Source organism: Microtus pennsylvanicus, chromosome 9 (assembly GCF_037038515.1).
Source record: "Microtus pennsylvanicus isolate mMicPen1 chromosome 9, mMicPen1.hap1, whole genome shotgun sequence".
NCBI classification, from domain to species: Eukaryota; Metazoa; Chordata; class Mammalia; order Rodentia; family Cricetidae; genus Microtus; species Microtus pennsylvanicus.
Genome location: NC_134587.1, coordinates 105,554,225 through 105,582,089, shown reverse-complemented (window position 1 = coordinate 105,582,089; position 27,865 = coordinate 105,554,225). Strand labels below are relative to the sequence as shown.

Genomic DNA, 27,865 nt, shown 5'->3' with positions numbered 1-27,865 from the left:
TCTGTGTGTCTGCATGCATGCTTAGTCCACAGAGGGTGAGCCCTGTCTAGAGCAGTGTGGGACTAACAGGGAGATCGGCAATGTGAGGAACTTCTCGGCATCCACAGTGTAGCCATAGCTTACTGGGAAGTCTGGGCATGTGTGCTGTTGTAGGGGAGAGGAGCTGAGATAGATTGGATTCATTTGATTTTAGTAGATGAACGGCACACATCTAATGAGAAACTTGCATTACTTCGATGCCTTAGCAAGTACTGTGGTTACTCAGTCAAAATTTCTGTACTGATTCTGCCCTAAAAAATAAATCTAATTTGCCTTGACTCTAGAAGGGCTAAAATGATACAAAATAAGGACTTGGTATCAAGATGCAATGTTGTCAAGTTTATTAAAAGCAGATTCCATTTTTTCACAGAACCGAGTTTCTTTTCCTCATTTAAAAGCCTGATTCATTGTACTATTGCAGCAGAGTAAGTTAGCTCAGTGAGACAGCCCATCACTGATGGAGACGGACACACAGCTAGCACCACAACTCTACTCTGCAGGTACCCACAAGCTTTCCAGTGTTTACAAGCTCTCTTACACACCCACACATATATTTACAGCTAATAAATAAAATTTAAAGCCAAAGCATCATCGAGATACATATGTATGTGTATATACACACGTACGCACATATTGTCTTTAGAAGCCAGATGTTCAGTGATATGTACAGGTTGGCTGGATCTCTTAAATTTGTGAGCCCTTGATCCAAACCCAAATGTACAGAGTCAATGAGTTAGTAATAAAGGGGATGCCAGTGACAACTTGTACATCATTTTATTGTTACAATGCCTCCAAGCCTGATGAAATCAGTCACGTTTGTCCTGTATTACATAGGTACAACCATCCGTCCCCTAGCAAGCACTGATATGCCAACTTATCTGGAACTACTTCTCTGACGTTTTCCAGTACATCCCATGACTCTCTCCTTTGCAAATTGCACTGAATGACCACGACATTTGTGGGACTTTGCATGTGGGTAGGTGTTCAGACACCCACAGGTTCACAGTTGTGTTCCCAGAAACAGCCTCTGGCATGGGACTCCTTTATCACTTATACTAATATACAGTAAAAACCTTCTGAAAATAAGAGATCTAGTTCATAAATAAGTGTTCACCCACTCTTGATTAGCCTGGCACTTTTTGTGGCTACTGCAGGTAGCAACTCCCTTCTTTGTACACAACAATTTACAAGCATTGATAAGCATACTTCCTAGTCATTTCACCTGTTATGTAGTAAAATGGTCCTGATCTAAAGTCTGTACTTTTCATGATGCAGAATTTGAACTTAATCCCATCTAAACTAAAAATGAATGTGATGTGTTCAAGATGTGGCAGAGGCATGGCTGAGGAGAGTCCCAAACTAAATGCTAACTATTGGCTATTGAATGCGTTCAAGTTGACGAAGACAAATAGGAAGAATTCTGATAATAAAAGTATGGTATCAAGCCAGGTGTGGCTCATGCTAACAATCCCAGCCCTCAGGAAGCTAAGTTAGGAGGATCATTGCGAGTTCAAGGCAAGCCTGAACAACATAGCTACAGAGTGGGACAAATGAGACTTTTCCTCAAAAAAGCAAAAAATAAAAGTAAAATCAGAGTAAAATTATTTTTCTTTCTGTTCAATATATGTGTCACTTGGATTATAAACTCATTTTCAACATCTACCCTGAGAACATTGTTAAAATATAAGACAAACTTTTGAAAAATGGAGGGGTTAAGCCATAAAAATTCAAGTCTATTAAGAATTATTCAATCTTGAAAAATGGAGGGGTTAAGCCACAAAAATTCAAGTCTATTAAGAATTACTCAATCTAATTCTGTGTTTCTGTTGACTTGTACTTTGTCATGGTGAGACCAAGGCTCAGGACTTCGTGAGCTCTGGCCTCCACTGTTTTTGCTAAGCCACACATTGTTCATTATTTTGGGGGGAGGAAGCTGGTGTGCTTCATCCCAATGGTAAAAGAACTAGTTACAAAGGACAGGTGTTTCAAAGGCTAAAGAAATTGATTTGACTCATGACACAAAAATGTCATCTATATTAGACTTGGAGAAAACTCTGGAAAGGGTCTCAGTATAAAGCCCCAGAATTCTATCAAAATAAGAAGCCCTCACTAATTTTTGACCATGACCAAACATCATACAAAGGAGTCTTATTTATTGGGAACAAATGATTCCTTCTTAAGGGACAAAAGACGTCATGCTTCTCCTATCTGCTGTCCTCTGGTGCTGGAAGACATGCTATCGGCCACGAGACTCCTCACCTTGTAGTAGTTACGTTTTAGTATTTGAGCCTGTCTTCTAATTTAACTAACAAGATTGAGATGGAATTAATACTCAGGAAAACCCATGTTCAAACACCCAAACAAGGGTATCTTTTTCTTTTTTATAAAATTTACTTTGTTTACTTCAGTCTTCAAAGAACTCATCTGCTTTCTTCTCTTGTCGGTCTGTCCAGTTTCTGAGGAAAAACAGAAGAAAGGCAATTTGTCATCCGCTTTTTCCTTACAAACCTTTGGCCCACCCCGTCACTGTCATGATAAAGAAGTGTCCAAGTAACACTCAGAGCAAAGTTTGTGAGCGGGAGATGAGGAATCTGCGGAAGCAGGGTGCCCGGAGCAGAGGGCACACTTGATGCATTTAAAGGTAGGCTCCTGTTTGAGCATCATCTTCAGAAGACTGCCACGTGTGGCTGAAGTCACAAAGCTTTCCTTGGATGCTAAACATAATGAGAAGCTTGTCATTCTTCTCCTGGAATGTGAGCCTTCTGAAGAGTGAACAGGGGTGGTACTGCGGTCCTGTGAGGCGAAACCCTGAAGGTTACTGTTGGTCTGATTCATAATGCCCTCCTGAATATAAAGTGCATTGCAAGAAATGACTGCCTATGTATTTGTTGTTTGGGAATCCTATGAGCTGACCAAAGATGTGTCATTAGACCTTCTTAGGCAGTTTCTTATAAATAGTCTGATCAGAATGTTTCATAAACAGTTGAGGGTATTTTTTGGAGGTTGGGTTTATATTTATAAGTGGGGATTTTGTTTTTATTTCACATATCTACTTATAAAGTTACTACAGATTGTTCGGGGGGAAGGTAGGTGAGTATAAGTGCATTCATGCACATAGCTAAATTTTCTACTGGAGTCCCCATTTTTAGAGAGGAGGCAAGTGTGAAGGTCTGCGATCTGTAAGTGGCAAAGCACTTACGGCATGGTGGAAATTTCTGCCCTTAGTTGAGAGTCATTTTGCCAGCTTAATACTGGCAGCTATTCCCCTGGGCATTCAGATCCACATGGTCTCATTTTTCATTGTCATAATTCTATGTTTGTGATATGAAAGCATACAGATGTCACATATAAGTGGTAAAGAATATAAATCAAATTGTTAATCACATGTCAAATGTTACTGATAAGGCCTTATTGGTTGTACTTTATTGATGTCTGTTTTTCCTCATTTATCTATAGTGTGAAATATATAATTTATATGTAAGTAGACATTTTAAAGGAGGTGTTCCACACGGGTCCTTTAATATTCTTTTTTCTGAAGAGGCAATTTTTTACTTGGAGCTTTTGTCTATAATAATGTAGGAATCAGGATAAAGCAAAAGCGAGTGCTTTTCCTATTTCCCAGGGCCTCTGCAGCCAGCCTTTGTTGTTGGTTCTGAGGCACTGTTTTGTGGCCCTATCTAATATTCTTCCTTTAATAAGAGTAACCCATTCGCACTTGGAGTCTGGCAGGGGCGTGAGGGGCGGGATGAAAGCAGCATATCCTGAGAACTTGGGAGAGGAGATGGAAGGTCACATGCTCAGTCTCCACTTAGCACTGACGTGTTGGAAAGATTCTGCAGCCAGCTGCCATGTGGATTAGCCCGAGAGGTCATGGAGGACAAGCCAGCAGTTGTTTTGAGATGGGAGAACGGTTTCCTGTATGCTTATTAAACTTTCTCTCCATCTTTGAGGTTTTGATATAGTTTAGCTCTCCCCTGTGATCCTATGTTCTGGAGTCTGTGGCAATGGGAGAGAGAATGCCACTATGTGGCTACAGCTGATATGAGACACTCTCACCCCTGGATATATCGCAGGAGGAGTTGAACCCACTGTCACACGCTCCCTACTTCAGACAGCATCTATGCAGCTAACAGACTTGCAGCAGTGGGAAATGCAGAAGTGAAGACTTGTGGGTAGCTCAAAAGGTATCGGTAAAATTTAACTTGTATATCTGGGATGAAGGTCAGCAAGGTAAGAAAGAAAAAAATATTAAGGAGTTAAAAGAAATAAATAAAGCAAGTGACCATAAGATAAGAAAAAAGGGCTAAGAGAGACCCCTAAAGACAGGGACCACAAGAACTGCCAGCAAAGAGCTGGGCAGAGGCCACTTGGAGAGAAGGCTGAGAGAGCGGGGGTAGGGGGCCCAAGATGCTCACCAGCCAGACTTCTTCAGAGACTTGTCATGGCACTTCACAAACACGGCGGAGTCCTTTCCCTTCTGCAGCTGTGACACCTTCTCCCTCGCACAGAAGATGACCCTTGGAAGAAAGTAGACAAAGCATGGAGCAATAAGAACAATTAGAACAACCGCTCAAAATGGGTGACTGGGTCAGGATCATTTAAATCTTTCATGATCACATTAACTGTGGTGACATTTCTGAGAGTTAAGGGTGACACAGGGGTCGTATCTCACTCAGGAGGTCTGACCAGGAGAGGAGTCACGGAAGCACCTCTGAGCATTGTGTCAGAGAATTAGGACGGCAGTTTTGCGTCCATCAGAGAATTACGACGGCAGTCTTCAACTGCTTTGGGAACAAAGGCTCTGCAGAATTTTTCTATCCGTAGCGTGTCTTAAGAGTTTTTGTAAACAACAACAAGAAGAAATAATTTCTCAATTCTACTTTAAAGAGTTGTTTCTATCAATGGTATGCTTGCAAAATCCCTGAATATGTTTGTGAGGATTTCAATTGTATGGGGGCCTTTATGCAAATTATTTTATAGATGTGTGTGGGGTGGACTGAGAATCCCCTGTTTCTTAACGAGTTACTTTTAGCCCTTCGATGATACCATCTCTGAGTTTTTATTCCATGTTTTGTAACTATTTTACGCTTGCAGGAAATCGTGCTGGACGAATACTGAGATTGCCTGCTTCTGATCCCAGCTGTCATTCCAAATAACTTTGGTCAGCTCAGGGTTTACACGTTCCCTACTTGAAATACAGAAATACTGCAGGCTAAGCAACCCCAACCCAAAAAAATCCCAAATGTTCCAAAATCTATGAGTTTTTGAATACCAAGTGGGAAATCGAACACTTGACCTCATGTGGCACACTGGGGTCAGAACGCACAGCCACTGTACAAACTACCTGCAGACTATGCGTGCAAGACCAACATGAAACACAAGCTGGTCCCCTCTCCAAGATACCTCATTATCTCTAGGCAACTATTCCAAGATCTGCAAATAAAAACAACACAAGTCCAGACCCTTCCAGTCCCAAGCATGGTCCATGCTCAGCCTGTCCTTCTTCCTCTGTGTGGCCATAAAAGACTGTTCTGGAAGCATTTCTGGAATAATTAACTAGGTCCCACAGGACTGAAGCCGTTTCCTAAAGTTCCTTCCACCTGCGTGCTGAAGGCTCTGGGAAGGTTTCTTAATGACAGGGGTTGTGCAACATGTGCAGGGAAGCATCCCACTCAACCACAGGGGGATGGACAATGTGTGAGGGGAAGCATCCCACTCAACCACAGGGGGATGGGCAATGTGTGAGGGAAAGCATCCCACTCAACCACGGGGGGCTGGGCAATGTGTGAGGGGAAGCATCCCGCTCAACCACAGGGGGATGGACAATGTGTGTGTGGGGGCATCCCACTCAACCACAGGGGGATGGACAATGTGTGTGTGTGGGCATCCCACTCAACCACAGGGGGATGGACAATGTGTGTGTGGGGGCATCCCGCTCAACCACAGGAGGCTGGGCAATGTGCGGGGAAGCATCCCGCTCAACCACGGGGGGCTGGGCAATGTGTGAGGGGAAGCATCCAGCTCAACCACGGGGGGCTGGGCAATGTGCGGGGAAGCATCCCTCTCAATTACTTTTTCTGCGTCTCCCCTGCTTTCACTCGGATCCTCTCGACGACAAAGCTGGGGCTGCTCCACCAGTCCTGCCAGCTGAAGTAGGAATCGCTCTTCCACTTCAGCTTCATCATCAGCAGTTCTCCGATGTCCACCTCCGTATAAATCAAGAAGGAGTAGGTTTTATTGGTGGCGACCTCAGGCCTGAGTGAAAATTTCATAAGTTTGGTTACTTTCAAAAATCAGCCTTTTCTCCTCCCTAGATGTAAATTGCTTCATTGTCTGAGTGCTATTTTAAAAATGTGGAACATGCCCAAGATGAATGTCAGCAGCATTTGGCCAATCGTAAGATCCCACACTGCTCTCCGGTGTTTCAGAATTCCTCCTAACACTGTAAACTATCTAGTACAGTTCTTAGGGGAAAATGCCTGTCAGCCAATTTTATTCCCACCTAGTTCTCTTTAATTTATACATGTGCGAACGAATGTTCACGCAATTCCAAAGTGTATCTCTGGTTCTCCACTTGGCTTTCTCTATTTTCCTCATGTTTTACCTACTTTTCAAGAATTCTGATTTTTAGAGGCTATATTGAATTTACTGACATGAGGAGCCATAACTCACATGACCCTTGATTTAGGTTGTGGTACTGCATATACTGCAAGTATTGCATGATAGATAATAAATCTGCCACACTGAAATGTTAGAAAAACCTTCTATTGAGTATATCTTCAAGATGCATTGTAAAAGAAACCCTCCTAATCCTTGTAACTATAGCTATGAAAATTATGTCCTCCTTGCCTTCCTGGTATGGAAAGTTCTAGCAGCCAACAATACACCCAGTCACTGTGCAGTTTAGAAGATGTATTCATTTAGGAATTAGTAAAGGGTAGCTTCAAATTTTCCCTAATCAAAATAAGGAGTAATGCTTTGTCATGGGCTTTTTATCTATAACATTGTCTGTCTGTCTATCTATCTATCTATCTATCTATCTATCTATCTATCTATCTATCTATCTATCTATCTATCCATCCATCATCTATTTATATATCTATGTTGTAGAGTAGTTTCCTGTTACAATTGTTCACCCCTCCTTCCCTCCCCTCTCCCCCTCTTCCTGTCTATATTTTTTGGAGATGCTGGAACCACACCACCTCCCAGGGAATGTAACTATTTTGTCATTGCTTATTTTTTTTTAACAAAAGAAATGAAGACCTGAAATGTTGAAAGAAAACATGAAGTAGAGAGGAACTAAAAGTAAAAAGAGACTAGAAAACAGTATATGATCATATGAAGTGGTACAAGAGTTCCTTTTTTAATTCTAATTTCTGGTTTTTTTTTTCTTTTGGTATTTTGAGACAGATTTTTTGTATAGTCCTGGCTGTCCTGAAACTCACTGTATGGAACAGACTAGCCTTAAACTTCACAGTGGTCCTCCTGCCTCTGCCTGAGTGTTGGAATTTCAAGGCATGGTCCACCACACATAGCTACATTCCAATTTCTTAAACTGGAGTTTCTTGTTTTTGTTTTTTGTTTGTCTTTTGAGACAGGGTTTCGCTGTAGCTTTTAGAGCCTGTCCTGGAACTAGCTCTTATAGACCAGGCTGGCCTCGAACTCACAGAGTTCTGCCTGCTTCTGCCTCCTGAGTGCTGGGATTAAAGGTGTGCGCCACCACAGCCCAGCAAAACTGAAGTTTCTTTTTGGGGATGGGGGTGATGCACTTCTGTTTCCCAGATCAAAGGCTCTGGCAAGGAGCTACAGACTGGAGGTGTCCCCGGAGCTACTCACAGAGTGAAGGGGATGTTCTCACTCTCGGCCACTGTGCCATACAGAGAAATCTCGAAGGCCTGGTTGTGCTGTTTGCCACTCTCAGTCCCGGAGAAGTGAATCTTGACTTGGTAATGGAAGACTGTACGGGAGGGGAGAACATTGGAATAAGGGAAGGAATGTTAGTCCCTAAGCAATCGAGCACTTTGGGCTTGTAGAGCGAATGTCTTCCTAGGCCCCCACAGGACAGGCACACATTGGTCTGCATGAGTGGCTTGGAAACACTTTCTATTGGAAGTGCAGACCTGATGCGCTTCCCAGGGTGGCTGCATCTAATTGTATCTAATTGCCCACCTGGAGGGGACTACCAGGGATATCGACTAAATAGCCCAACACCTTCAGAAGGCTCTTTGTGACCTCTGCTTGCCTTGGTCATCTTATATTTCTACATCTGTACCAACCATATTTGGCATTTGCTGCTTTATTACTGCGTATGGCCTTGCGTCTTCCCATTTTGTGGGTACACCGTACTCCCCCAACCCTCGTCTCACTCTGTTCCTCCACCATCTATCTGCATCGGGAGGCACGTGGCACACACAATACAACACAAAGCCCTGAGGTCTGTCTTACAGAGCCAGGTCCCAAACTATCCTGACTTAAGAAGTCCATCTGGAAGCAGGAACTTGAACCTCTGTGTCTCTTCCTGGTTCTTCCCCGCTTATCCACCAAAACCCTGAGCCTGAAACATAGCTACTGTGGATATAATGGGGTCACCCTGATGCTTGTCTCCTGCAGCCCAGGATTCTTAAGCATATTTTTATTATACTGCTGTCTGTTAACTGCAATTTCTGTTAAGTTGGATCAAAGAAATCTTACAGGCTATGGGATCCAACATCCTTAACTCTAGTGATGTAGAGTGTGGCAAAATTGAATTCTGATGTTACTTTGGATATTTATATTCCTGAAAAACATTTCAATACGTTAGTTTCTTGTGACAAACTTTATTTAGTTTTGCTATTTGTTTTAAGTATATTGTGTACGTGTGTGTGTGTGTGTGTGTGTGTGTGTGTGTGTGTATGCATATGTGTGTAAAGACAGGATCTCACATAAGCCCAACTGGCCTCAGACTCATTATGAAGTTGAAGATGACCTTGAATTCCTGATCCTCCTGCCTCTACTTCCCAAGGGCTGGGATTACAGACCTGCACAACTATGCCAACCTTATACCTCATTTTATAATGAAAATAAGACAAGTAAAAACAGAAAAACAAAACAACTAAACCCCAGGACTATTCGAAAGTAAAGCTAAATCATCCTGGTCTAAGGCGGTGCTCTAGGTCACAGCAGGGGAGGCGGAGGCGGGGAGAGCCATGTGTCTCTAGGAAGTCCAGACAGAGCTCTGGATGACCCTGTGTAAGGCTACCCCTGTTTTCAGAGGTACCTACATACCTACACCTGGTTCTAGAGTTGGAGGAAATGAGAGTTCTCTCATAGCCTATAAGATTTCTTTGAATAACACGTGCTCCGACATCTGGGTCACCTTGCACAACTGCAACGTACTGCTGAAGCAGACGCTTTATATGAGGAAACTGTTCCTTAATAAGGGCCCTTACTTCAGGCTTCCACCCAGACTTTACCAAAGGCAGTGTCCAAAATCAGTCCCTGTCACCAGATGCACCCCACAATACAACCCCTTGCTCTCTTCCCCTTGTATGTCTTCAAGTCTCAAGAGGTCAGGCTTTAAGCCCAAGTTGGAAATGAGTTCATGGCAAGATGGACATATGCCTTGTCATGTTCTTGCTTTCCTAGTGTGTTGACGAGCTTTATGTCAACTTGACACAGCTATAGTCATCTGAGAGGAGAGAATCTCAATTGAGAAAGTGTCTCCATAAGATCAGATTGTAGGCAAACCTGTAGGGCATTTTCTTAATTAGTGACTGATGCAGAGTGCCCAGCCCATTGTGGGTTGTGTCCCTCCTTAGTGAGAGGTCCTGAATTCTATAAGAAAGCAAGATGAGAAAGCCATGAGGAACCAGTCATTAAGAAGCCCCTCCATGGCCTCTGCATCAGCTCCTGCCTTCGGGTTCTATCCCTGTTAGAGTTCTTGTCCTGACTTTCTTTGATGATGAACAGTGAGGTGGAAGGTGAAGCCAAACAAAGCCTTTCCTCCCCAACTTGCTTTGGTCACTGTGTTCATCACAGAAACTCTGACGCTTGAGATACTTGAATGTTGGTTGTTCTTGACTTTGTGTAAAGTGAATTTTAAACATGACACGTGTTCTGTGAAGTTCTAGAGAGTAAGTAATTTAGTCTTGGTGGGCTATGTGGGCTTTGTCACTATTCCTTGAGTCTGTCTTTGTGGCAGGAAGACAGTGTTAGATAAAATGTAAAGGAATGTGTCTGCCCATGTTTGAATAAAACTTTATTTACAAAAGCAAGTGATAGACTGAATTCGGCCAAAGGGCTAGATCTTATAATCCCAAAGTGATGGTTTCCGATTAGCTAGAAACCCAGTACTAATAGCTGGTCACAGCTACAGAGAAGGCTGGTTGCATACTCAAGGCTGAGCATCGGGGGTCTTTCCGATATGGGAATCAAGAGTTAGATAAATTGACTAGAGAAGATCCTTCTATATTAACAGAGGTACAAGTGAGGGTTTAAGACTTAGTAACATCACTTCATTAACTTTGTTAATAGAATCAACCCATGATAATCGAGATGGCACTGACCAACTTTCCTCCTTCCCACAGCTCTCAGCCTACCTTTGTAGGGCATCTGAGAACGAGTCTTCAGGTACATCTTGCTGCTCCTTTTGGCTCTGACCTTGTTGATCTCATAGCCTACATTGTTGCAGCGATTCTTTCTGCAACTCAGGCAGAGCCCTTTCTCAAAGGCTTCCTTGGAGTTACACCTGTAAGCCTTGCTTGGGTTTTCTTCATTCAGCAGGGAGTCAATAAAGAGATGAATGGAGCGTTCATGGGAGCACTTCACCAGCTGGTCCACATCTGCACACAGAGACATGGAAAAGGGTTGTCAATAAAGAGATGAGTGGAGCACTCATGAGAGCACTTCACCAGCTGGTCCACATCTGCACAGAGAGACATGGAAAAGGGTCATCAATAAAGACATGAGTGGAGCACTCATGGGAGCACTTCACCAGCTGATCCACATCTGCCGTTCTCCAGAGACCTTGCACCAGGTAGACTTGTTGTCAGGACCCCCCTTGGGATGTGTCCTCACCTCCCTCCATAACTGTCATGTTGACTGTTAAAGGTTGACGAGGAACCTTCACTCTTGCCATCTTACCTTTCTGAATGCTTTTTATGCCAATAATAACCAACACCCAGGCAGAAGTTATTCCCTCCAGCTTAACACAACCATTGCCTTCTTGGAATTGTCTACCACATCTAATTGGTTCCAAAAGCACAGTTCTAGAAACCACATCATAAAGGGCATAACTGTAAAATTAATAGCAGACAGAGGTCAGAGGACAAACTTGGTCCTTGCCTTTCACCTTGTTCAGGACAAAGTCTCTTGTTTGCCACTGAGTACCCAGGCTAGCTGGCCTGCAACCGTCTGGCATTCTTCTGTCTACCTCCCGTGTCACTGTAGGACATCCGGGATTACAAACAGGTACTATTGCATCCGACTTTTATGTGGATTCTGTGATCTAAATTCAGAGTCTCACACATGCTCAGCAAGTGCTTTACCCACTGAGCCATCCTTCCCTTCTCAAGTGTGTACACTGAAGCCCCACACTGTGGAGGCAGTGAACAGAACACAATGGCGTTGAGACCTAAGCCTCAAAACTCACATTTACGTCATTTCCCATTTACTCACCCCCAAGGCCCCTCTCTGCAATCACACGAATGGCTTCCCCGAGGTTGCATCCTGGCTGGAAAGTGCCTCCATTGGGATAAATGTCAACATGGCCTACTGGCTTCTGGATCCCAATACTTCGGCCAGGTGACCCTCTGGTGAATGTATGTAAGACGTCTACGAAATCTGCATCATCAGGAGAAAGGCGACTGGGGGCCTCTGCATACTCAAAGTTAGGCCCAGCCGGATCCAAGCCTTGGTGGGAAAGAAGAGGTCCATAAAATTTAAAGTCTACCACAAGTTCAGTCCTTACATCAGAATTCCTGCTGTAATGGAATCAGAAGGCTCTTGACTTCTTATCACTCCTTGTCTTAGGTGTTGGCTCTTCCAGTGACTAATAGCCAAAAAAAAAAAAAAAAAATAGACATAGCTCTTTGAAAATGGAATCTTATTCAATCACTCCCTTGCTGTGTCACTCTCCCAGGCTAGCCTCGAACTCTTAATCCTCCTGCCGGAAGTTTCATAACGTTCTGATTACAGATGTACACTACTGTAGCCCACATATCTGAGCTCACCTACTTCCCACCTTTATCCAGATGCTCCTGTTACCAGATGGCTTTCAACACACAGTGTAGCTGGCAGTGGCTTTGAACTTCCTACCTCCCCATTCCAAGTGTTAGTATCACAGGCCTGCATCATCAGGTCTAACATGGATCTTTGAAACTGACCAGTCCACAGTGATTTTCACACCCTGCTTTCTTCTTGAAGGTTCTTTCTGAGTCTGGGAAGACCTTTAATCCATGATTAATTCTTTTCTCCCTCTCTCTACACCAAGCCATTTATAGCCACTTCCTAGATGGCTGTCTTATTCCTGATGCTCTCTAGAATCAGTCCTGCCAGTCTCCCTGGTACTGATGCGAGAGGGGATGGCATATATGCGGTCTCTTAGCTCAGCTGGAGCAGAGGAAGGTGATAGTTCTTTCTCAGAGGAATTGTGGCCTCTGTAATGCTGCTATCCACTCCAATGCCATGGCCAGTGGATGGAAAGTTAGAACTGAGACAAGAGATGATGAACATCAGGTACAAACCCCAACTCCATGCATTTGGTACCTAATGGGAGTGGCTCTAATCCTCTTTCAGAATGATTGTCACACTGGCTCTTGTAATAAATGAACAAAATATGCCTCTTACCAGTGATTCTGTTAACCTTCTTTTTGGTCAGACTTCCTGCCACCCCAGCAGCGTGGGCTCCAAGACTGTATCCCAAGAGATGGACATTGTCTAGTGGGTAGTTAAATTCTTCCTAGGGGAGAACAAATTAGAAAAGGCTTGATGTAGCAAAATGAAAATAAATATTGGTTTTAAAGTATTGGTACTACTGTAAGTTAGTTTTACTGATTTCATGTTCTAGTTAAAAGAGACAAATATCCTATGGTGTTGAGATTTCTTTAATGACAGAATTAGGGAGGGTCAGATCATTTATTGGCTGTATAATCTAGTCATATTTACCACAGTGTAAAAATGCCCTTCTGAAAATTTGAAATGTTTCAGGAAACACCTCAGATCTTGGTGGTGGTGGGAGGGGAGGAATCAGCCAACTGTCTAGCTCTCGTCAAGTGTTTTTTCCTAAGCAGAGAAGGCTCCCTTTCTCAGTCTTACCTCCATCCAGTTGATGAACCTGGCCACATCATTTCCCACCAACTTGGTGTAGCCAGCAGACACTGGATAATGTTGCTGGGCCCGATACAGCCAGTCCACCACAATGACATTGGAGTCAGGTTCTCTCTTGTACAGGGCGGCCACAAGTTTGGGCACCCAACTCTCATACATTCCTGTCACCTGAAAAAAGATGGTATGTGATTTCTTCTAGACATAATTCATTGTAAATATGACACCATGAAATGAGGGATAAAAGCTTGCACGGAAGCCCCCTGACTCAGCGTGAAAACTCAAAGTGCAAGGGGAACTCTGTTCCTACTCCTTCCCTTCCCAGGGCAACTGTGAGCACACCAGGGAGATGCTGGCCTTGGGAACAGCAGGCTGGGAGTTAGCTCGCTTTAAAAAGTATGTTTTATCAATTACTGAGACATCAGCAACTTATCCTATTAAAAAAAAAAGGTCAGGGCCAATGTATTAAAACTTTACAGCCAAATTACACACTTTCAGAAAAGAAATATTGTTTAATTACTTTCAATTAATCCAGGAAATGTTGCCCAGAAGAGCTGACTGAAAGGCCAGGCCCGTCCGGCACGTCTATAATTCTAGCAGCTCTGCAGGGTGAAGCAAAGGTAAGTTCACGACCCGCCTCAGTCACAGAAGGACTTCAAAGTCAGCACTGGGGACCTTAGTGAGGTCGTCTCAATAACAAAAGTGGGAGGAGGGCAGGGACATTGTACAGAGGCAAAGTGCTTGGCTTGCGTGTACAGAGCCCAAGGCTCAACATTCAAAACTGCAAAATAAGAAAGGTAGATGTTTTTAAAGGATGCAATGCACTACTTTTCTTATAAAGAATGGTTTGCTAAGGAGGTTAGGGTCAGATCACACTGCAGCCAAAGTAAAGGCTATCAGTTATTTGCTGAACTTAGAATATTTTCCTGGAAGATTTATTTACTTATTATGTATACAGTGTTCTGCCACTGTATGGCAGAAGGGGGCACCAGATCTCATTAAAGATGGTTGTGAGCCACCATGTGGGTGCTGGGAATTGAACTTAGGACCCCTGGAAGAGCAACCAGTGCTCTTAACCTCTGAGTTGCCTTGAACTTAGAATATTATGATACATGTGTTTAAAGTACCTTAATGAAGACCTCTAAAAACCAGCAGAGAAATGGGAACCTTGGAGACACAGACCGACTGGCTCCACTTGGAGTTTTACACTTATGATATGAGCTTTTTTAGACTCCATGTTTGTTTACGCATTTACTGGACTAAACTATGAAGCCATGAAGCTCACCTCACTCCATGCCCTAGACAAAGTGCACAACTTTTCACCTAGTTTTTGTGCCCCATGTTGGGGCAAGGCCAGCCCTAGAGATATGGACTGTAGTTCTACCTCGCTTGTTTATCAGTTCTGTAAACTAACTGCGGCCTTTCTGGGACACCTGCACTGCGCGGCTGGCCAGGAGGTCTCAAAGTTCCCCACACACTTCCACTGCGACCAGTCTGCTTGCAGTCTCCCTGTGGGCCTAGGGTGAGCGCTACAACTATTTTAAGCACAGAGAGAAAATGAAGAAGACAAGGTGTAAAGGTGACATCAGCCCACCAGAAATCCAGTTAAGACTCCTTGAAGTGTCTCAAAGTCCAGGTTCAGAGTGTGTGCTAGCTACCTCTTTTCCTAACTGCTACACTGACTGCCTTTTGCAGCTCCAAAGCAAGTCCATGAGAAAACAGTGGCCTTTCTCCAGAATGTAATGCTAACTCACTGACTGTCTCCTTCCGCACCCCACCGGAGAACCAGCAGGCACAAAGCTCCAGGGAGTATGCGGCTGTCCTGCTGTGAAGAGAAGGTCTTGACTTCCCAGAGTCTGTGCCCTTGAATGGCCTGGAAGCTTATCTCTGATAAGCTGTTTGTCTGGGTTCTCTTGTACTTTTTTCTCTATTGGCATTTTCAAGTCAGGCTGTCTGGCAAAGGGCAGGTGACCAACTTACCTACACTGCTGGGTGCTTCTAGTAACTCAATAGCAACTAATCTAATCCTTTCTTTTTGGTTCAACATCAATGCAGATAGAAGAAACAAAAGAGGCTGAGGAAGCTGAGCACTGTCATCTACTTGGGAAAGGTCTCGTTTTCTCGATTTCTCTTCTTACGACAGACAAGTCTCCAAACCAGAGCCCACTCTGCTCCAGGCAGCAAGTGGTTTGACTGAACCCAGTCTGTGTTTGCTTTGATAAGCCATGATCAGCTGGCTTTATTATTATTCCAGACGAGGCAAGTGCCTGCGATAGGGAGACACGGGCTGTTTGGCCAGCAACCTAGCCTGAGCCTAGAACTCAGAACAATAGGATCCATGACCTGAAGAGCACCGGTGGGTTTAGGAAGGCAGCAGGGCCAGGGGCAGCATCTGGCACTACTTCCAGAAGTTGCTTTAGTCATGACATCTTAGCAAGGGAGGGAAACTCTCCCCACCCTCCCGCAACTTCCTAAAGACCCAAATTCTATCAGGGTGAGAGAGATTGAGATGCTCAAGACTTGAGAGGCACAGTTGCTTCCCATGCAGAAGCTGCTCACTGAGCTTAAACTTCTCAGAAATCATTAAGACTCACGCTGTGCACATCCAAAATGTCTCTAAACACCTCAAAGATCTTTGTCCTACTTATGGCTATGTTAGGGACTTAGACTTTCATCGTGTGCTATATACTGTACTATGTTCACTAGTGAATGGGTACATCTTAAAAAATACATCTGTATGAGTCCTGTTGCTGGCATATTCATGGAGACAATGGTATTTATCCTATGGTTTCAATAAAAAGATCACTTCAGTATGTGGGAAGACATAGCTGGCAAACATCGTTTTATATACATAATTTTTACCTAATTTCCCTCACTGGAATTCAGTATCCAGTGATAGCATTCAAAAGTTGTATCTACCAAGAAGATGACCCATCTTTAACCATGCGTACAGTATAAATTATTTTTAATAAATAATGCAACCTGCTCACTAGAAATTGAAAATTGCAAAAGTAAATTAAAATATTTACATAAGACCAGCATCATCTAAAACACTACTTGGCATATTTCGGAGGGGCCATTTATGAATATTTTAAATAAGTAGCTTTAACCATAGCTTGTACTTTTCTGCCTGTCTTTTTTAAGTGTGTGCACGGGCACGTGTGAGACAGTCTGAGGGGTTGGTTTCAGGAACTGTCCAGCTTGCATTTTGAGATGGGGATCTCAATCTAGCATTCACCCAATTAGTCTCACTTGCCAGTGAACCCCAAGGATCTCTCTGTTTCCGCCTCCCTGAAATTGTACGAGTGTGACTCTGTGCCCTGCTTTTTATTTACTGACTTCTTAGGTGGTGGAATAGAACTCAGGTCCTGTGCTCGCAAGACGAATGCTTTATAGACGGAACTATCCTCCTAAGGCTTTTCTCCAGCCTTCTCCCATGACAACCTCCTGATAAACATCTTCTTCCCACCTCCACAGAGGATTCAAGGGCCCCAGCCAGGCACTGTGCCGAACCAAAGGTGGGAGTCAGCCAGGGGAAAAGTTTATGAACCTGGCTGGGACTGTAGGGACGAACTTGAACCAAACCTCAACTCACGCTCAGAACAAAGCTGTCAGAGAACAGACACAGGTCATGGGCTTCCAAGAACTGGGATCTGCTTGACCTTAACCTCCTCTGCAATCACTCTTACCGTCCAGCCGTGGATCACCACGAAGGTCTTGCTGCTGTGGTTGAAGTGGCAGTTGGACACAGATTCTGCTACTCCAGGAATGAGGTGACAATTGTCTTCAGCTGTGTCTTCAGGAGTCCTTAGGGCGAATTTACTTTCGATATCTTTAAAGTCTCCTCTGGCTACAGGAAAAGAAGTTAGAGAGATTACTCGTGGTTGGGTGTTATTTTGCTTTACTTGGGACTTAGAGGTTTTAGGTTCACAAACAGCCAATGACAACAATGCCCTTGATTTTTCTAGAGGATATTTTCAAAAAATGAATATGGGTCCGTGCGAGCATGAAGACTTGAGTCCAGAATCCCCGGGGCTCATGTGGTGGGAGTGGTGACCTGCTGTAGGAAGACCTGCAGCTTGTAAGTACCCACCTACAGGGTGTGGCCTCTTATACTATATACGCAGATGCAAAATCTACATCCATCCCTTTTTTCCTTTCTTCTTTTGGCCAGCTGCTTGTTTGGATTGCGGGATTCAATTGGTCAAGCAGAGAATTCTGATTTGTGAGTTTACCCCTAAATAAATATCTATTTCTCCATTCTGAGCTAGTGTGGGATTTCTTTTAAGTGTCCATTCACCCCTTCACCTGGCAGGTTCCCCACGACAGTGACCTGTTGATGTCCAGCCTCACAAGGCAGAGGAGAGGTCTTCAGAGCAAGTGGCAGTAATAACCATATCAGTGAGCTCTGGGTTTGATTGTAAGACCCTGCCTCAAAGAATAAGGTGAAAGAAGGGCCAAGAATATCACCCTCCATCGACCTCAGGCCTCCATATTCACATGCACACATGTGCATTTGAACATATGCAAGCATCATACACTCAACACACACACACACACACCTAAATAATATTTTTAAAAGATGCTGGGTAATGATGGTGCACGCTTTAATCCCAGCACTCAGAAGGCAGAAGCAGGCAAATCTCTGTGATTTCAAGACCAGCCTGGTTGGTCTACAAGAGCTAGTTCCAGGACAGGCTCCAAAACTACAGAGAAACCCTGTCTCAAAAACCAATATCTACATATATATTTACATATATATGTAGATATTATATATTTTTTTTAAAAAAGAGAGAATGTGGATTACAAGAGAATGACTGATGTCCCAGTAGTGATGAAGTGGACAGAGATGACATTAACTGTGAATTAGGCACTCTGTGACTGCCAGCCTTTTCTTCAGCTCACATCCAGTTAGGGAGTATGTGGAGATGCGTTTAATTCACACAAGTGAGCTACTGTGTGGAAATTCCTTCTTTTCATCTTGTCTCAAGTGACTTGGCCAAGATGGGAAAGAGAGGGTAGACTAGCACCCAGGACTTCAAGTTCAAGGTCCATGATTGTGGAGGAACCTGCCCTTGTGTGGCACGATTCTCATTATTCTGTGAGCTATTCTGCTTTTTTTAAATATCTGGCGACAACACAATCATAACATAACATTGAGACTCATTGGAACCTGGAACTCAGAACCTATAGCAACACAATTAGAATCATCTGAAGAAGGGACTCCCCCCATCAGAATTTTAAAAGATCAAAAGTCGAGAGCCTAAGGAAACCTTTCCCTTCCTAATGGCAACATGAGCGATGTCTCAAGCCATTTCAAAAGTGCGGAACATTTAAAGACACCATGGAATGTGTGAGTCATGGTCAATATGTTACCTAGGTAGCTTTCCTCTTCCTTTTATTCTTAGAATCTTTCACACAGAGTCAAACCTTTTAAAATTACAGCAAATCTTAGCTTGGTGGTGGCAGGGCACATTTTTAATCTTAGCACTTGGGACTTGGGAGACAGAGTCAGGTGGATCTCTGAGTTCGAGGCCAGCTCATTTAAAACTGTAATCTATAATTAAGAAATATAGGTTATTAGAGAGAGTCATCTTTATAAATATTGGAACTGTAATTCTTGCTTGATAACTGTTTCATTATATATAATTTTACTATGTTAAAGCCTTCCTTTTTGTTTAAACAGAAAAGGGGAAATGGTGTAGAAGGTTCTTCTGTCTTTGTGTTGCTTTCATTGGTTAATAAAGAAACAGCTTTGGGACTGTTGATAGGGCAGAACTTAGGTAGGCAGGGAAGACAGAGCTGAATGCTAAAAGAAGGGCAGAGTCGGAGATACACCATGGATCCACCAGAGGCAGATGCTGGGAATTTTACCTGGTAAGCCACTGCCACACTGCAATACACAGATTAATAGAAATGGGTTAAATTAAGATGTAAGAATTAGCCAATAAGAAACTAGAGCTAATGGGCCAAGCAGTGATTTAATTAATACAGTTTCTGTGTGTTTATTTCAGGGCTAAGCTAGCCGGGCAGCCGAAACGAACAAGCAGCCCCTCCTTACAACAGTTTCAAAATGTCATTATTTTTTTCTACTGTGTAGTACTCCATTGTGTAAATGTACCATATTTTCCTTATCCATTCTTCAGTTGAGGGGCATTTAGGTTTTTTCCAGGTTCTAGCTATGACAAAAAAATGCTGCTAGGAACATAGTTGAGCACATGTCCTTGTGGTATGACTTAGCTTCCTTTGGGTATATACCCAAAAGTGGTATTATTGGGTCTTGAGGAAGGTTGTTTCCTAATTTTCTGAGAAATCACCTTACTGATTTCCAAAGGGGCTGTACCAGTTTGCATTCCCACCAGCAATGCAGAAGTGTTCCCTTTTCCCCACAACCTCTACAGCATAAGTTGTCATCAGTGTTTTTGATCTTGGCCATTCTTACAAGTTTAAGATGGAATCTCAGAGTAGTTTTGATTTCTCTGATGTCTAAGGATGTTGCTGTTCCCCTTTTACAACTAAACCTTTGAAACCTTTCATTTCAAGCTGACATTTTAGAAATCAAGGCATGAAGGAAAGCAAGAAGGGCGCACCAAGTCTGACAGTACAGTCATTGAAATTGGGCTTGTCATGCGATTATCTGGGGGCGGGAAGCATTTCCCTTTCTAGATGTTATTATTCAATGCTGTGGTTAGTTGCTGAGTGATTCAACACCAGCAGTAACTCAAGCATACATGTGCACACCCACAGCAAATCTCGTCTACCTAATGCACAGGAGATATTTCTTAATGATTGAATTGCTAGAGAGAAATGAGTTTCGCAACAGTTGTAAGACTTTATCCAACTAAGGAGCTTTGCTAAACCCCTGATCTTTAAAGCTCTTAGTAACTCACGGAGTCCATCCTGCTACCAAGAATATGTGCTTCTTCTTCCCTAACCGGAAAACACTGCTAACCTTACCAGTTGGTGAAAAAGAATATTACATGTGTTTAACCTAATTGATCTGATTCTGCCCAAGAAGTTGCTTTATTTTTATAAAGCATTTTAGGAAGAAAGAAGTAAACTAGCCTCACTTGATTCCGCCTCTTTCTACCTCAATATCTCTTCCTCCCCTCCAACAATCTGGCTTTTGTGTTTGATTACCAGTCTTTATGTCAATTTTATTCCACTATGTTTATATCCATGTCACACACATGCATAGAGCAGCACATGTGTACCTGTTAAAGAGGGAGAGTCAGTTCTCTCCTTCTTCCATGGGGGATCTGGGGCTCAAACTCAAGCGGTTGGCTTGGCCTATGGCCTTAGTCTGCTCCGCCATCCTAATTATCAGTGCTTCTCAAGAAGGAGCCACTGAACAGCCCAGAAGACAAGATCCCTCAATGCCCATCTTTGCATTGCCACGTCAGAAGAGGACGCGAACAGCTCCTCAAATGCTGCTCTCTGTGGTCTCCTTTACCTAGGAATGGGCAGTTTAGTGGTCCTGGTATTGCTCCTTACTTTGAAATGGCCATGGTATTTTTGAAATTATTAAGGATGACTTTGTACATTTCCACGAGAAAAAAAAATCTGTTTAACGCCAAGATGCCTATCCAAGGCTCAGAGTGGATTCCACACAACCAGCATATCCACTGGACCTATTGCTGATTTAGAGAAAACAAACAATCAGGAACTCTCATACACCATCACGTAGATTGCTCGTGGGAACTTTCATTTTACTTTTAATGGAAGAATTGTGTGTGTGTGTGTGTGTGTGTGTGTGTGTGTGTGACATTTTCACATGAAGACGCTGCTGCTTACTGAGTGCCCCAATAGTGTCAGTTCTATGTTCTACACCGTCACAAACAAGTCTTTCTACTGCTTAGCCTATGCAGAGGACTTTTTCATATTGCTAGTGTCTGCTGCTCTTGAACAGTATCTCAGTATCCTAAAGATCAGTGTGCCTCCCACCCTCTGTGGTCCCCGAAGCATCAGCGGAGAAGAGCATGTGAGACAGGTAAGAAGATGGACTCCAGGTAAGAAGATGTGCTCCAGGTAAGAGGATGGACTCCAGGTAAGAAGATGGAGTCCAGGTAAGAAGATGGAGTCCAGGTAAGAGGATGGAGTCCAGGTAAGAGGATGGAGTCCAGGTAAGAAGATGGAGTCCAGGTAAGAAGATGGAGTCCAGGTAAGAAGATGGAGTCCAGGTAAGAAGATGGAGTCCAGGTAAGAAGATGGAGTCCAGGTAAGAAGATGGAGTCCAGGTAAGAAGATGGAGTCCAGGTAAGAAGATGGACTCCAGGTAAGAAGATGTGCTCCAGGTAAGAGGATGGAGTCCAGGTAAGAAGATGGACTCCAGGTAAGAAGATGTGCTCCAGGTAAGAGGATGGAGTCCAGGTAAGAAGATGGAGTCCAGGTAAGAAGATGGAATCCAGGTAAGAGGATGGAGTCCAGGTAAGAGGATGGAGTCCAGGTAAGAAGATGGAGTCCAGGTAAGAAGATGGAGTCCAGGTAAGAAGATGGAGTCCAGGTAAGAAGATGGAGTCCAGGTAAGAAGATGGAGTCCAGGTAAGAAGATGGAGTCCAGGTAAGAGGATGGACTCCCTGAGTGTTCATTACCCAGGTGCACCCTGGGCTGACAGCTGCAGTGGCAGATGAGCTGCAGCTAATCTGAGGTGACTGTTGCTAAGGAAACGGGGAAATGTGACCAGTGACTCTGCACCCATCCAGCTCTGCTGCCTTTTACTAGGTTCCCTGGTAAATTAAGACCACTTTAGAGAAAGGAAAAGGAGAGGGGGAGAGGGGGGAGGGGAGTGAGGAAGAAGAGAGAGAATGGGGGAGAGAGGCAGAGGCACGCAGCACGTTAATGCTACCCTGACAATCAGGACCACACAGACATGTCTGAGTTAAACACCAGGGTGACGTGTGTATGCAGGTAAATCACAAGCTTATGTGTTTCCTTTACCATGTGATCTTTGCTCCTAAATTTCTAAGCTAATAAATAGCTCAAGTGAAGTCTAGAACAAAGAAAAGACATTTACCCTGATATAAATAATAATCACAGAAGTGAAATTAGGCTGTGTCAAAGAGCCATAGAGAAGGATAAGGTTCCATGGAGAGGTCTTGCTACTGTCGGACTAGGAGCAGGGTTGAGCTCTGAGGAAGGGACCGGTGACACTGGCGACAAAGGAAAGCAAGCAGGTGAGGAAGCAGCGAGTGCACAGAGTCAGAATGCACCCTGGCCTCTCCTCTGTCAATCACCTGTTCTCAGATGGGCACAGCACTGTAGGGTGCGGGGTTGCAAGAAGAAAATGAAAGAAAACAATTTCCGTGAATAGATCAGTCAGTTTTGGTGTGGAAAAGACAAACCAACATTGCCGCCTGGCCGCCCCCAGGAGTGTGCTTAGACACCTCGGTGCGGGCACCGTTTGTGGCCCAGCTAACCAATTAGCGTTTGCACCTCTTATAGACAGAAAAGAAGAACATTTTAAATTGAGTAATAAAAAGGAGTTCTACCTAAATGTCGTGTTGAATTTGTTCCAAAATTAGGAGAAAAATCCCGTAGTACTTAAAGGCAGGGTAACAAACGGCTGTGAGCAGTGAGTGTGGGCACCGCTCAAGGAGACCCTGTGGCCTGTGGAAGGAAGGAACGGCTGGGTGGAGGGTCCTCCTGTAGGTATTCAAATGAAGATTTCTAACTGAAATTCAAAATTCTTGCACAGTTAATATGAAATTACTTTTTCTTTGCTGATAGAGACAACAAAGAAAAGTCCAGTTATTTTAAGCTCACACCGCGACAATCAATGCTTGCTATGATAACGGTCTGACTGAATTACCATACCAACATTTGGTCTGAGGGAAGGCCAAATGAAGACTGGCACTCCAAGCTGGTAATGGGAGCTCACAGGTCTAACATCAGTATTCAGGAGGCAGAGGCAGGTGGATCTCAGTGAGTTTAGGGCTATTCTGGTCTACATGCTCAATGTTTGGCCAGTCAGGGTAACATAGGAAGACCCTGCCTCAAAACAAAAGCAACGCCAAAAGAAGGCCATTGCATTATTTTATTTAAACTATAAGCTCCACAGAGGTAGATTCCCCCAGCCAAAGATTAGGCAGACCTCAGGGAACCCTGCAGAAGGGGAGGAGGTCAAGGACACCACAATAAACCCCACAGAATCAACTAACCTGGACTCATAGGGGCTCACAGAGACTGAACCGACAACCAGGGAGCCTGCACGGGACTCTGCATACATGTTACAGCTGTGTGGCTTGGTCTTCTTGTGGGACTCCCAACAGTAAGAGCAGGGACTGCCTCTGACTTTTGTGCTGGCTTTTTGGCATAACCTCACAATGAATTGCCTCGGTTCAGCCTTCAACTTTATGTTATGGTCTGGTTGATATCCGTGGGAGGTCTGCCCTTTTCTGAATAGAATGGAAGAAGAGTTGATGGGGGGCACAAAGGCGAGGTGGGGGACAGACTGGGAGGAGAGGAAGGAGGAGAAACAGCGATCAGTTTGTAAAAATAAATAAACTCAGTTTCAGAGTAAGCTATAATCTATTATTTACTCCTTCAGAAACTGGAAAAGTTTGAACTATGCCAAGAGTGGGTGTGACAAGGACCTCCTGTAACAAATACCTATCAGGTTACAAAGTCACACAGAGAGAGACAGAGACAGATAGGGGCGGGGAGAATTATTAATGTATTCAAATGATGTTTTCTGACCTGCAGAACAATGATGCTTATATTGAATTCTTCTTCACCATATGTGACCCAGATCCAGCATCAACCACCATTCTGATGGCCAGAACATTTTCCCAGATAAAAGGATGCACCCAGAGGAGAGATGGTGGCACATGCTTTTAATCCCAGGATAAGGGCGCAGATGCAGGTGGATCTCGATGAGTTCGAGGCCAGCCTGGCTTATAGAATGAGTTCCAGGACAGCTGGAGCTACACAGAGAAACTCTGCCCCAAAAACTAAACAAAACAAGCAAAAAATGCAGCATTGGTGATAATGATGTGGAAATAGATGAAAAAGGAAAGGCCAACATCACGTGTTGGACAACCTAACAGAACAGAAACAGCCGGCTGAGTATCATGGTCTCCTCTACAACATAGCAACAGAGGGAAGCTGTGCTAAAAATACACTCGGTGAAAGAAACTGAACATCTTTCCATTGCAACTCTTCCCTCAACTGACTCCCCCCACCTCTCAATGCAGCTATTAATCAACCACTCCCCTGTCAATCTCTCTCCCAGTGGCATTTGCCGCTCAGCCGTCGTTACCAATTATTTAACTCTGATATTAGCCTGCAAGTGAGCACACTGGAAGAGGACAGCAAGGAGCAGGTTCCTCTCTGCACTCTCTCTTAGCTCTCTACCCTCCTGAGAGGCTGCAAAGTCTCCAGGAAGAAGGCACTCCAGGGCAATGCCACACACACACACACACACACACACACACACACACACACACACACACACACACACACTGTTCGCAGGAGAGGGAGGGAATCAAGAGTGAACAAGGAAGCTCTCGGAGCCCAAAGGGAAGTTGGGGTCACTCCAAACTGCGCCTTGCCTTTCTGGTTTTACCCCTAGGTGAATTCATTTGCTAGAGAAGGGGCTAGAAGAAGAAGCACACGATGAAGGGCAGGTAGAGGTAACAGAGAGATGATCAGAGAGAATAATTTTACATCTGCTTCAGCATAATATTCCCTAATACATTTTATTGCAGGAAAATCGGGGGTTGGCTAAAGTCCAAAATTATTGCACAATTACTTGGGTGTCCATTTAAATTAAAGTATAATGTAGTACCTCAGGCACTTTGAGCCTTGCCAGTTGTCCTAATGTTGGAACCCATACAGCTCACCCCACAAGGGTGACACACTTAAGTAGCTGAGAAGCTGGGTCCAGACCTTCTAAGGAAACTTAGCAAAACTTGAATATGTGGAAGACCCCGACGGAGTTTACAGTAAAAGCAGTTTTATACTGTGATGTGCTTTCTGGAATATGAATTGAAAGTTTGCTCCTATTTTCTTAAGCAGAATGGCAAACTATGCAGAAAGACAGCCTGCCACAGGAAAGGCACAATCTCCGCGCTCCCGAACACCCTAGATTCTTATCTTCCTTGCCGGTCTCCCATGATGGGTTCTCTTGTCTATGACAACTCAGCAAAGACATTAACAACTATACACAGAAACCAAATTCGCTTTCAGCTGCAGACCCAGACTCCACTAAGACTGGAATTAGGCTGTGGACAGACGTGCCCCCTTCCACAACTCCAGGGGACACCACCCTCTGTGGCGATTCCACCAGTAGCAACACAAGGAAACACCAACCTCCTTTTATGACTGGGTTCAGTTACATTTTGAGTCTCTGCTCTGTTAGCTCAATCAAGGTTCAAGTTACAAGGCTTCTCAGTTGTGGGCAGGTCTCGACTTCAAGGCCATAAAGAAACTCACAACTGACCCTAATCTTTTTCTCTAGGCAAAGAGAAGCCTTGTAACTTGTCACCTGTAGGTGACTTCCTTTGTGACAGCAGTTGTGCCTGAGACGTTAAAATAAATAAATAAATATAAATAAATATCTAAAAAAATTTAAAAAACCCGCTTACTCTCAGCTAGCAGAACGCCTCGCCTCGGGGGAGCCTTTCCTGGAGGGCTGAAGGATAGAGTGCTTAACAGGCAACCCCCAAGCCAGAAGCCCCAGAGTGCTGGTGGTTGAGCCACGTTTACCGAAGGATCCGCCCTTTGCAGGGTTTTCTTAGGTACTTAGCTAAGGGGAGCGCAAAAGCTTGGAGACCGGAGCGCTCCCCGGAGCAGAAATGCGTGCAGGACGCTGGGTCCTGGGACTCCGCACCAAACGTTTCTGTGCACCACAGCACACTCCCACTCCCTGCTCTAGCCCTGCGCTGAGAGAGACAATGCCCTGTGCAGCCGGGATGCAGACAACGCGTCCTCCCACTCCTACCCCTAAAGAAACCACACTCGGCTCACTCTTTCGGCCTCCGGAGGAGTCTGACCCATGGTCCCAGCCAAGTTAGACCCACCTTGGCCCGCGTGCCTTGCATTCAACACTCCCACTCCCTATGGGGGAGGTTTCAGCTTGTCGCTACTCTGCACCGCTCGACCCCCACGCCTCCCCAGTCGCATCGGTCACAACCCTGACCCTTCCCTGCTTCCCTGCCACGGTCCGAGGCAGGAGAGAGCAAGGGACAGAGTGGGAATAAGAGAACGAGAGAGAGAGAGAGAGAGAGAGAGAGAGAGAGAGAGAGAGAGAGAGAGAGAGAGAGAGAGAGAGAGAGAGAGAGAGAGAAAGCGGGAACCCGGAGTCGCCACAGGAGGCTGAGTCTCTCCTGAATTCCTCTCCAGGCACCCTTCCCGGGACTCCCTTTCCCTGCTGCGCCCGGGAGCCCCAGTGCACGCCACTTGCAACTTTCTCCTTCCCATCTTCAGATGGAGAGGAAGCAGTCCCGGCCGGGTCTGCAGGTGGAGGCGTGTTGGCGCGCAAAACGTACCGTCTGCTGCAGCCACCCCTGCGGGGAAGGAGGTCAGACTCTGAAGCCACACTCCCAGGGCCACCAGGAGCAGGGCTTTGCTCTCCATCTCCAGGCACGTCCTTCTGCTTTGCTGCGGGAACTGCGCGGCGCCGGCAGACGGACGGGAGAGGATCCGCGTAGCAAGGGGGTGAGCGAGAGGCGCAGGAGGGCTGGAGCGCAGTAGAGCACCGTAGGGCAAGTCAACCTTTAAAGGGAAAGGGCAGGGCAGCTGGAAGGGGCAGAATTCCTCCGAGAAGGAGGAGGAATTTAGTCTGACACCGTTTCCACTCCACTGCTGCTTAAGTGATTGGAAATATGCAAATAAGCCTCATCACCTATTGGCTATAAAATCATAAGTTGGGGGGAGGACTCTAAATTCACTTCCAAATATTTGAGCAAACTGTAGCGAGGCTCGGCGGTGCCAGCAAGAAGAAGGGGAAAGGGCAAGAGGGAAAGCTTGCTTGTGATTTAAGTTCCTTTGCTTACCCTTGAGGAACCTGCTCCCCAGGGACCCCTGTAGAGACACGGAGGAGGGGTTTACACTGATTTACGTTAAGTATTCAAGGATCAGTTTTCCGAAGAAAGGAAGTTTTGTTCTTAAAAGATAGCTGCCCAACACTTTGATCCCTTCCCCCCTTTTGATGGATCGTCTTTGTTAAAATTCGGAGTTCCTTTCCACCGTACCCTCTGCCCCCTTACCCCGCACCACAAGGACCTTGTGACGTACACTGCTCGGCGCCTGCTGCTTTCACAGTATGGTTTTTTAACGTTGGCAATACGGGTTTCCTTCTGTGGTAGAACAGGCCCACTTGCGTTAACTAGTTTCTAATTTTTGCCTTATGAAAATTGTACTCGATTTTCTAATTCAGCAAGAAACTCAAGAGTAACATCTTCAGAGGCAGAAGGTCATGGTCAAATATTGTAAGCTATACTGTATTCTCAGCGGAAGAAGGCATTCCAAAAGACATGCATTGCACCGTTCCAAACCTACCTAAAGACAGGAAATACATTAGTG

General features: G+C 44.6%; 1 protein-coding gene across 1 annotated transcript; it reads right to left on the bottom strand.

The window, feature by feature from the left end:
- Positions 1 to 357: 357 nt before the first annotated feature.
- On the bottom strand, positions 358 to 27,132 carry Lpl (lipoprotein lipase). Its single transcript, XM_075986927.1, has 10 exons — positions 26,830 to 27,132; positions 17,031 to 17,191; positions 13,333 to 13,512; positions 12,865 to 12,976; positions 11,695 to 11,928; positions 10,617 to 10,859; positions 7,876 to 7,996; positions 6,112 to 6,294; positions 4,455 to 4,556; positions 358 to 2,495 (listed from the first exon to the last, which is right to left on the bottom strand). Coding segments are annotated over exons 1-10 (1,425 nt in total). The 5' UTR covers positions 26,918 to 27,132; the 3' UTR covers positions 358 to 2,494.
- Positions 27,133 to 27,865: the final 733 nt, after the last annotated feature.